Source organism: Diachasma alloeum, unplaced genomic scaffold, assembly GCF_001412515.2.
Source record: "Diachasma alloeum isolate Michigan unplaced genomic scaffold, Dall2.0 Dall_scaffold_00366, whole genome shotgun sequence".
Lineage (NCBI taxonomy): Eukaryota > Metazoa > Arthropoda > Insecta > Hymenoptera > Braconidae > Diachasma > Diachasma alloeum.
The window spans coordinates 910469-922323 of record NW_021680505.1 but is presented as its reverse complement, the minus strand read 5'-3'; the positions used below and the strand labels follow the sequence as shown (position 1 = coordinate 922323).

General features: G+C 39.8%; 1 protein-coding gene across 1 annotated transcript in view; it reads left to right on the top strand.

The window, feature by feature from the left end:
• LOC107041527 (protein expanded) overlaps window positions 1-11855 on the top strand; it is a 47870-nt gene that overhangs the window by 30104 nt on the left and 5911 nt on the right. The window contains exons 2-7 of the mRNA XM_015262122.1: window positions 3010-3165; window positions 4040-4139; window positions 7550-7629; window positions 7701-7780; window positions 9025-9971; window positions 10118-10393. Of these exons, the coding sequence (XP_015117608.1) occupies window positions 3052-3165; window positions 4040-4139; window positions 7550-7629; window positions 7701-7780; window positions 9025-9971; window positions 10118-10393 (1597 nt within the window). The 5' untranslated portion in view covers window positions 3010-3051. The remainder of the gene's footprint in view (window positions 1-3009; window positions 3166-4039; window positions 4140-7549; window positions 7630-7700; window positions 7781-9024; window positions 9972-10117; window positions 10394-11855) is intronic.

The following is an 11855-nucleotide window of genomic DNA, read 5'->3' as shown; positions in this document are numbered from 1 at the left end:
TTCCCATCAATTCTAACTTTGATGAGTGCAAGAAATTGATCCATCAAATTCTTTTTTCATTTATTTTTTTAAACTATAGTCTCTCGTTTGACTAGGGTGTTTCGATATAACACGCCATTTCGGGCGGAAGAAACATAAATTATTGACAAAAAAAGTTTGACACTGACGATAATTTACATATTGGGCATAGAATTTTTATTTATTTTTTCTAATTTTTCGCGATTTATCCTAGATTTCTAGATCTTGAGAACTGAAGTTATGTTTGTACTACTTTAAAACCTAATGAATCTTGCAATATTTTTGGGAAATTTTTATCTTGAAAATTTCAAAGAGCAAGAAAATTATTCATCATTCATAAATTTTCCTGTGAATTCTAACTTTGATACGTGTAAGAAATTGATCTATCAAATGCTTTCTTCAATTATTTTTTTTAACCATAGTCTTTCGCTTGGCTAGGGTATTTCGAAATAACACGCCATTTCGGGCGCAGAGAAACATAAATTATTTATTACAAAAGTTTGACCCTGACAATAATTTTTATATTAAGCACAGAAATTTTATTCATTTTTTCTGATTTTTCGAGAGTTTTTCTAGATTTCAATCTTCACCCTAGACTCGAAAAGTTCATTTTCTCATAACACTGCGTTATTTTTGTATTTTTAGGTCAATTATTACATATTTTCTATTCATATTACACTGTCAGAAAATTACCCCTGAAATTTCAAGTGAAAACGCTTGAAATTTTTAACAACGACAACATTATATGAAATTTCTATATTTCTGTATTTCTTCATTAACGAATCAGTTAATTTCTTAAATATTCAAGTAATTGTCGATTTTCAGGTCCCTGCGGCACTGAAAAACCTTGGAAATTTTTAAAATTCTGGGAAAAACTTATCTGAATTCTCCATCTATTGAAAATTGAATTGTATATAATCTTCAATTTTCCCGATGAGTTTGGAAATTCAAGCTCTCATTGAAAAAATCAATGATCAATGATCAAAAATCAATGAAAAATCAACCTGAAAAACCCAATTTTCTCCAATTTTCAAGATGAATGAGAAATTTAGTGAACGCTTTCATTTGAAATTGAATTTAACCTCTTCAACATCGAAAATTCAGATAACGCTAACTGAAATTTCAAGAAATTTCTACCAGTATAGTTTTCGTTCAGAATTAATTTCAAATTGTAATCTTCAAAATACTAGTTATGTTTACATTACTTTAAAATGCTATGAACCTAGTAATATATTTGTGAAATTTTTACCTGGGAAATTGTAACTTATACTAGATTTCTTGCATTTTTTACTCCAATTTGGAAAAGAAATGTTGGAAAATTCTCTCCGGTGCTGATTAAATTTCCGGATCATCAATCCCTCGCCTTTTTATGATGGAATCCAACACCGCCGATTTTTATTTGATAAACGATAAGTCTTCACACTGATATTCACAGAGGTCTCATAACAGAGGAGCAATAGTGGGTAAACATACGAGGAATATTCCAAGGTCACGGAGAATTGTTTCGGAATGCATTACTTGTTCGGTGAAGGCGACAAGTGGATTTCTTTTCCTTCACTTTTATTGCCCGCTTCTAGCATGCATTGAAGAGCAGAATAGTGTTTCATCAGCGCATTCCAGAAGGAGAGGAAATTCTTGGGGAATTAGTAGGCACATGGGAAAAATATTGTTATCTTGATCACTCTCTATACAATTATATTTTGTGGCGGTAACAGCTGGTAATAAAAAATAATTCTCAACGGGGGAAGACATTCCAGAAGAATTATCTTCCATCGCTGTAAGAAGGATTTGTTTGAACCGTCAACTGAAAAATTTTGTCATTATTGGAAATTTTAGTGTAAAGGACGGTAAATGATTTTGATACCTGCCTGAAAAGTTTACTTTTTGAAACTGTTTAGTATGCGTAAAGTGTTTGTTTTACGTACGGCGTGGGTAAAGTCCAGACGTCGTGCGTAAATTCTCGTGCGTAAAGCATCGCTCTTCGCACTTCGTGCACAAAAACAACCACAGTACCCCCACTACCGTTCCGAATAGTGAACTTGGCAGGTATCACTAAAAATAGGATGTGTTACGCGTGCGTGCGAAAAAGTGGTTCTTTACGCACTTGTATGTGGTTGTAATGTGGTTGTTTCTGTGCACGAGTGCCGAAAGTGAATTTCGTTTTACGCACGTGAATTTACGTCACATTTGTGAACGTGACCGGTGCCTTGGCGCAGTGGGTAAGTTGGTTGCCTCACATGCGAAAAGTTCCGAGTTCAAATCCCGGTCGGGTAGAATGGTGCGATCTAGCCATTTAAAAAGTCTTGATCATCATCGCCGTATACCCTAACCGAGTCAAAGCGATGTAAAATAACGATAAAAAAAAACATTCGTGAACTTAACGCACACTCAACCGTTTCGAAAAGTGCACTTTTGAGGCAGGTATCACAAAATAGTATATGGTGCAACAAGGGCGGAAAGTCAAGACTTTCCGCCCGAGGTGCACATGCGATTTTTTAACACGCCTGCAAAGGAAAGTTCGTATTTTGCTGTTTGATGAGCGGGAGGAAAGTATGAACTTTCCGTGTAGGGGTGTGCAAATAGTATATTTCGATACGATTGCGGGAAAGTTTTTTTGGGCTCGAGGGAGGTTTATAGCACGAGCCGAAGGCGAGTGATATAATCCCACGAGTCTAAAAACACTTTTCCCGCGAGTATCGAACCCTATTTTTCATCACAATGTGTGGGAAGTGGGGTTTTGCGTACGCAGAGCGTGCGTAAAATGTCACACAAATTTTTTATGTTCTGCAGCGCTTGAAACACGACTTTTCGTCTTCAATATCAAAAGAAATTCCTTTGAAGACGTTGCGTTGATATTCCGAGTAAGAGTGATAACATCTACCGCTTCCCGTCAAAATTTCCCTACGAATTATCCTGAGAATATCTCACGAGTCTAAATGAAACATTGGAGAATTCCAAAAATAATGTCGTTTTTTTTTCAACTTCTTTCAGTGAGAACGCTGGGCGTAGCGGCGACGACATGAAGCATGCAGCATGCGTGGTAGCGGTGTCACGGCTGCGCGGTCCTGCCTTCAACCCCTGGTGTCCGCTAGCCGCTATCTCGCCGTTCACGCCCTCCCCGGTGATCCCCTTTACTTCGTCGTCGAGGTCAGTATTTACATGATTTCTTTCTCCCCCGTTGCACCTGCCTTTTTTTCTTCCCTCCCCCCCCTTCTCCTAAAAAAATAAAAAACAAAAATCCTATCCCCCTTCTTCCAACCAAAATGGACTTGTGATACACAAAAGATAAATCAACGGTCGAAAGATGTGAGTATGGAAAATAGAGGAGATAAAGGAAGAATAGAGATTGGATCGGTTGTAAATCGAGAGACAGCAGGTTTGTTGTTGGGTAGAAGTTGGGATGTTTTATGGGCCAGGTCTTAGAGAGATTTGCGGTGCATCGTGTGTCCTCAGGACAGACGAGGAGCGCGCGCGCCCGTGGAATGCCAAGCGCAGCTGCAGACGTAGTCGGCAATGTCAGAAAACGAGATACGATAAATTCACTTAAATTGAGGGCTCTCGTCATTTTTAAATTGTCAAATTACCCTTTTCTTAAATATTTTCACGAGTAATTTCATCAAAATTTGGTGATTCAAAGTGTCCGCTTGCAAAATAATAATTTCCAATTCATTATCATCTTTTTTTCTCATTTCTGTTGCCAAATTTTCAATCAAAATGAAGGGAGGCGGGGATTTCAGAAAAATTCAGTGTCTAATTTTCTTTTCTAAATAATGTGTCTAATATTCTTTTCAAAATTTCTAGATATTTTTTCCTTTATTGAAAAAAAAACACTCCGATTTTAGTTATTATTTGCAATCAAAATATGCAAAATTAATTCAACACTTATTCTTTAAAAAAACTGAAAAATTCATTGAATTGAGAAAAAACGTATCATTTCAAAATTAAAAGTTCCCTGGAAGTTCCCATTATCTTCTAACAATCCTAAAAATCTCCATAAAAGTAAAAATATTTTTTTTTGCAGTCAAAATCACGAGTAAAGGAAGTGTACGCCCAAACATGTATAATCCTAGGACAACAGGGTATGCGAGACTGCGAATTGTTCGGCCTGGCAATACTCTCAGGTGAGTTCTCCCCGCGAAAAAAAAAATTATTTTCAACTCCATTTAAAAGATGGACTGGTCCTCACAATTTCAAATCATTGAACACTCATTTTCCGCTGGTACGTGAATGGGTAAGAGGCCGGTTGGCTTGAATCTCCAACTGGTTCCACTGTTGTCCGCCGCTACTGGCACGCCTGGTGCGCCACCACTCGCATTGGTGGCTCTCGAGATGTTATGCCCAAGCAGGCCCTTGTCCCCCTTCTCTCTTCATCTCACTAGCAAACATCATTCCCTCCTCTTCCTCGGTTGGCGTACTGTACACCGCGCGCTTCGCATCGCCGACGCTGCAACGACGGTCCCTCTCCCCACCCCTCTGCTGGCCCCACCAGTCCCCCTCCCCCCCCTTCCACCCCTGCATTCCTGCCGGCAGCCTTGCGGCACGTTTGTCCTGTATATAGGATATTACACTGTACTTTGTATGGAATTTTTAACGAATATTTCAAGTACAAACTTTGTATGAGATCAGAATTATTGGGAATAGGCGTTTGAAATTCCACAAGGCCCATTTTTGTCGCCATTATTTTCTTCAAAAGCAGCTGTTTTCAATCCCTTTTTCATCAACCACTCATTCGTCTTCTCCTTTCTTTTTTTATGAGTAATTTGTATGGAGTCCGGGGCATTGGAAAAAAAAAATCATGGAATTATAGTGTACAAGTTGGGTTAGTAATGGGGGCCCTAGTGAGAGCCATCATATAAGAGGGTCCCATCTCTCCTCTTATGTGGCATGAGGCAACTGGTGGGCTAAAAATAGAAATCGTCGGGTCCTGGGGCACATCCCGTCCTCCCAATGTGCAATGGGTTTCGGCTCTGTGGAGAGAAAAAAAGGCGAAAAAGAATCCAAGAGTGAGAAAGAGAGGGTGAAAGAGAGAGAGGGGAAAAACGGTGGTGTCGTGTCTTTCAAAAACGGGCCCCTCGGGAGTTATTTGGGGTCCTCGAGGGGCCTCATACCAGCTGCCTTCTCATGCGTGACCTTCACGATCAATCCCTTTACCATCAATCAGAATCTTCAGACCAAAACTTGAGAAATTGAAAAAAAAATTGTAAACAAATATTTCTTAGAGAATATGAAATCAAATACTTTTGAAATATCGAGTGGAAAATTTCAATTAGCTTCGGACGGTGGAAGGGACCGAGGGGGGGGGGGAATTGGGCGTCGATGAGTAGTGGAAAAAATAAAAAAATGAATAAGAATAAAAAAGAATATTGGAGGAAGAACTTGAGGAGGTGAAAAGAGGAAGAATAAGAATGAGAAAACGCCTCGCGGGTAAGACGGTAGCCCCGGTGATTTGTATAGGGTGCTTCGTATTCCACCTCCCACTTCTTCTTTCTTCATCATTGTTGCACTTTAATACCCATCGGATGGTACAAGGGGGACGAGTGCTCGCGTTGACTTCAGTCGACTCTCCGACTTCTTGGGGCCCCAATGGAATGTGGGAGGGTGAGAGTTCCGAAGTATGTGAGCCAACGGGCGGGGGAAGAGTGAGAAGGGGGAGAAGTGAGGCCCGAGAGCGGTTGAAGGCGAGTGAAGGTGGGGGAAAATGGGCCTAGCAAGTCCGGACGTTGGCGCAAAAGCCGAGGTGCTTAACGCGCCACACTGCGACAGAGGGGGAATAAGACGATTCTGAGATGGCGAAGCCTCTGGAACGAAAATTTTTTGAATATCTTTTTTTTCTAACTTGTACATACCCGCTAACAACACCTCTTCCCTGTTACCTCGAAATATGATAATTATAATTATACCCAATACCATTTTTACATGTTCTTTTTTTTATGGACGAAAACCCATTTGTATCCAAAAGAATCACTTTACGGACGCTTGAGCTTAAGGTATTGCGTTTGAAAAAGGTTAATGATGAAATTCATGGCTTTCATGGAGTTCTTTATTTTTAGCACGAAACTGCCTTACCATCTGAGATGATAATATGGTTTCATCCTGAGTTGAAACATCGCCTTAAGGGGCCATGTATAAGAAATGAAATTGGATCTTGATAACTTTTAAACGAAACCTAGAAAAATTCGAAAAGAATTCACGCGTTATCTGACAACTAAGATGAAGTTTCTATAAGAATTTCGAAACAATTTCATCATTTTTTTTCACGAATGCAACGCCTTAACCTTGTGCTTCACAGCTGGGATCTTGATATTTATCTTTCCTTCAGCCATTTCGACAAGAGGAAAATTTCGAAAGAAAAATAAAAATTGCATGTAGTGAAATCAATTTTTATATTTCCTTAATTGACCACTGATTCTCCCACCTGAGGCTATTCGTGTGGTATAAATATTTCAAATATTTAAGGATAGATCCGTGTGGACTTGGATACCGGTTGACTCTTGAATTTACTAACGCGAAGTTGCCGTTTCTCACAAAATAATTTATACTCAAAACAATTTTCTAACATTTTTCTTATTGGCAAAAATCAAGTTTTCATATTGCTGTCAAAAGAATCAGTTTACAGACTCTTGCGCTTAAAATCGTACTTTACGGCCTAGACCTTGAAATTTATATTTGCATCATCTATTCCGTCAAGAGAAAAAAAATACACAAAATAAAATGAATTCTAATGTTTACTTAATTGACCACTCATTCTCGCACCTGAGGCTATTCGTGTGGTATAAATCTTCCAAATATTTAAGGTTACATGCGTGTAGCTTGCGCTTAAAATCATACTTTACGGCCTAGACCTTGAAATTCCTATTTGTACCCTCTATTAGGACAAGAGAAAAATAAATAAAAAAATTACACGAAATAAAATCAGTCGTAATATTTCCTTAATTGACGACTCATTCTCTTACCTGAGGCAGTTCAAGTGGTATAAATATTTCAAATATTTAAGGATAGATGCGTGTGGACTTGGATACCGGTTGGCTCTTGAATTCGCTAATGTGAGATCATCGTTTCTCTATTCCGCGTACTTTCCTCCAAGCAATCAAAGTAGCGCGTTGAGAGGGGACGGGCTGAAGGTATAGGAGGAGAGAAGAGATCATTACGGGTAGTAATTGCGGTTACGGCACGTTGCCAGTACACTATGTCTATTCCCCCATTGTTTCATTCTGGGAAACGCGTGGGTTCCATGGAGATCGTTCACTTCCTACACGTTTTTGTCACGATCTAGTTATTTTACCATAAACCCAAACATGTGTGAGTGCATCGTTGAGAATTCGAATTAGTGGTAGCGATGATCGGGTGGAGGGGATACGAAGGGCCGTGATTTTGGGACCCCTTTGGGTCTGCATTCCCCAGTAATAGCGAGGCTTATGCATATATCTACCTCCCGGGTAACACAGGTGCCTCAATTTCTTCTTTTCTTTCTCCATCATTTTCTCATTTTGATTATCTCCTTTTTATTTGTTATTTTTTTTTCTCTTTGCAGACGGCGAGTATCTCTTCGTGGATCCCGAGAGTAAACTCAGTAAATACGCACCAAAAAATTGGCGTAGCTCACACACTTACGTAAGTTGGAAGCAAATTATTGTTGTTTCTTTCGTTAATATTTATGGTATTAATCTAATTTTATATTGTAGGGCCTCGATAGCAGTGGACGACCAGCCTTTGTACTTTATTTTAGGGTTCGATACTACGTCGATACCCCCTTACTTTTAAGGTAAACCTTATCTTTTCGTAATCAGTATTATCTTTTGGGCCTATTCCATTTTAAAGATCAGTGCCATTTTCATTCAACTGATCACCATCTCTCGTACATCCAAAAAAATTAATTATTCAAGTTGTTCTCGATTTGATTTTAGTAGATTGTCTACAATTCCAAATTTCCATTACATTTTTTATTTACATATCTCAATGAAGATTAACAAACATCAGTTATTTGTGTAATTTTATCAGCAAATTCATGCTGTTGTTCATTTCCATGTTATTTAATTAATTCAGGATGTGAATCGTGGGATAGTTGGAAAATCCATAAACCATACTAATCCATTGTCGAATAGGGAATGTTTTCCCTAATTACGATTACCTTTCGTACACTGAGAAAAAAATTATTTTTGCCAAATATTCATTTACTTGAGAGAAGCATTTATTTTTTCAAAATCGTATTTCTTCAGTCGAGCCATTCCCAGGCGAGCCTGACTAGGTTGCAATTATAACAATCATGTCGCTCTAGAGGATGACTATGATCCACATGACCTTGGATGAACTCCTCTAATGATTTTTCCTAAATTTCTCATTTTCTAGAGTGAAGAATTTCGACTAATTCAGTAATGTTGATAATTATTGAGGAAGTTCACTCAAGATCCTAACTAACATGATCATCTTCTAGATCAATATAATTGACACTAGGGGGCTAAGCCCCCTGCTCGCTGCGCTCGCCAGCTCCTATATGACCCTATATGACCCCCATATGACCTCCATATGGCCTCCATGATCCTTATACTTGTGACCTTTATTTAGACCCTTAATCTAACTCTCGTGACTCCTATTCTGACCGTCGCGACCTTGTTCTGACCCTCATGACCCTTGTGACCCTTAATTTTGGAGTCTTAATTTCAAGTACCAAATTTTCATCATCAAAAATCGATTTGGATTTTCATAATATAGAGAGATAATTGAAACCTAATGAGAATTGCCTGTGAATGACTCCACTGGAGAAATACAGTATTGAAAAAATAAATACTTCTCTCAAGTAACTGGATATTTGGCAAAAATAACTTTTTTTGTCAGCGTGCAGTAAAATTTGACACGATGTTCTACTTAATTTTCATCCAACTTTTCTCTCCGAGTAAAGCAATCATTACTCCCGATCCCGGCACTTTAGTCACATGCTACGGAACACCCTACCCCCCCCCCCTCTTTCCTGAACAAATTCAATAATAAATAAAAATGATAAAATTCTAGCGATGAAACAACCAGGCATCACTACTACCTCCAACTCCGTGACAATGTGGTCCGTCACGGAGGAGGTGTCGACAGCCTCCACCCGCACCACCCCCTCCACGCACCAGGTATTGTGGCGCCCCTGTTGGCCCTCGCAGGTCTTGCCCTCCAAGCAGACCTGGGTGACTTTGCCGAGGAGCGCCACCGCCCCCACGCAGTTGGTGGTTACTGTAAATCCACCGATTACCTACCCCCTCACATGTGCGTCGAGGCGAATGTCCTCGGCGTCCTCGCGTCACAACACCGCGACAATCGTGGCTTGTCACGCGAGGAGGCAGAACTCCAGTACATTCGCGAGGCGATTCTCCTGGAGGCGCCGCTCAACGCTCACCTCTATCGTCTCAGACGTACGAAAAACGAGCCAGGACCCGGACGTATTCTCCTAGCAATATGTGCACGTGGTGTGCGTGTTTACACTGAGGAGGAGACTCCCCGTGTATTTGCGTGGAATAACATTGGTAAATTGTGCTTCGATCGTAAAAAATTTGAAATACGCGCGGTCGATCAGCCCGACAAATTGACATTGTACAGTGGTTGCGATGATAAGAGTAAGTTACTACTTGGTTTGTGTCGCGATACACATCAATTCTCCATGGCAATAGCACCTAGAGTTACGGAGGCACGTAAACGCGAGGAAGAGGAGAGAAAAGTACTGCGGGATTGTTACATGTATCCAGCGAGGTGTAAATTAAGTATGACTGGTAGGGGTACAAGGGGGGATCAAAGGATATCCGTTATATCTACGACATCGTCAAATACAACTTCCGGTATTGTTAGTGATCGAGTGCACAGTGAGGATGAGCCTGATACAGCGCCAGCATCGACTGAGTGCCTTGCGAGACTCGCAGAGACGCCTAATCCATCACAGACACACTCCAGGGCAGCGTCTCCAATTTCTATGCATGATGGTAACTTCTTACTTTTTTTAACATATCGCGAACAGAACTTATTACCTCTTCTCACATAGTTTACAAAACCATATTCTCCATCATAACCGCCACAAGCAAAAACGAAATAGGATTCTTCATTTTCTAACCATTCATTCTTTTCAAAGACGTTGATGGTAATGGGTCTCCTGGAAGACCCGTCCCCAGCAATCCCACTCTGACCGTTGGAACGGAGGGCTCTCAGTGCAGCAGCAGTTGCAGTACAGTCGTTGTTGTTAATCCCCACGTGGGATCCAGCGTTCATCGACATCGAAGAACATCAGCGAGTTCTAGCCTCGAGCTGGGATACTCGCACACCGCTCAGAACTCCGTTGTTTCCTCGGAAGCTGCTAGTTTTCCAGGAGCTATTTATGATCGGTGTAAAAAGGCTGGGAAATTTCAAGGTAAGTAGTTTTATGGTGCCTTTAAACTTTACTCTGACTGATGAACGTTCATCTTTCTGTAATATTAGGTCCAAATGCAGAGGATGATGATCATGAGATAGGAGTTGAGTCTTTACCGTTTTATCAGGGTCAAAATTTTATGTAGATCTAGTTATAATGGTAAAACGCTTGAAGATGAGATTTCGTGAGAATTGAAACCTTAAAGTTGACATCTTCAGTCATTCTGACAGGGGTCATGAATGGGAAGTTTTATTTCAAACTTCTGGCAAACGATTTCGAAAAGAAAAGGGGGAGTGCGTCTCAACGAGTCGTTTTTGATGGGCGTTTTTGAGATATGGACCTCTCAATGTTTCTATACCGGATTTCCCATGATCGATCCTCTTCCTTCGAGGCTATTGAAGGGGATGCTTTTTGAAGTGGATAGTTCCCCTTCTACTTTTGGACCTGATCACTTTTTTTCCGCTTTTTGGAAAATGATTTTGGGCGCGATAGGACAAGAAGGGGGGAGTGTGACCGTAGATGGCTGCATATGTGCACATCAAACCTACTGAAAAAAAAATTTGAAAAATTGTATAAAATAAATGTGGACGTCCGCATGAAAAGGGTGCACTTTGGCACTATTGGAGTTATGTATATGCCGATAATCTTGATCTGATTCTGCAAATTTAGAGCTAAAAATGAACTTGATAGCGTAAAGAGTGACGACGCTATAGACGATCGAAAAAATAATTTAACATGGGTTTAAATGGGAGTTGGCAAGAGAAAAACGTGAATATCTCGGAAAATAGAATCGACAAAGTGGTCCCTTTTCATGCGGACGCCCACAAACATTCATCCCTGAAATTAGTAGTAACAGATCAAGAGAAAAAAAGGACGGACCAAAAGAAAGTGTTTAGATCCAAAAGTGGAAAGGGAACTTTCCACTTCAAAAAGCATCCTCTTCACTACGCTCAAAGGAAAAGGATCGGTCGTGGGACACCCTGTATGAAACATTAAATGAAGCTAAGCTAACCTCGTGAGCTCTTGAATTGTTATTAATAATCCTAAGCCTAACACATTTCATTAGTGAAAGTTCAATTTGACGAAGTTGAATTAACCTAAAATTCACTTTCCTAAAGTTGATTTAACCAGGTTTTTTTGACAAAGTTTTTTTGACGAAATTTTTTAGACATGCTCCCCATGTCAAAACATTGAGACCGAAAGGATAGTATACAACACCCCTCCTCCATAATACGCATATATGCAGGGTGACGTTAGCACGTTGTTTACAAATTGTGAGGAAATATAGAATGGGAAATCCGTAATTCAATCGCATAAAAATTATGAAATTACGATAATAAATTTTTGAATAGTGAGCGTTAAAATTTTTCAATGATTTATCCAATAACATCATGGCAGTTTTCCGCCATGCTGTCATGATTGAAAATGCTGATGGTACGACAATTATGGCGATATTTACTGC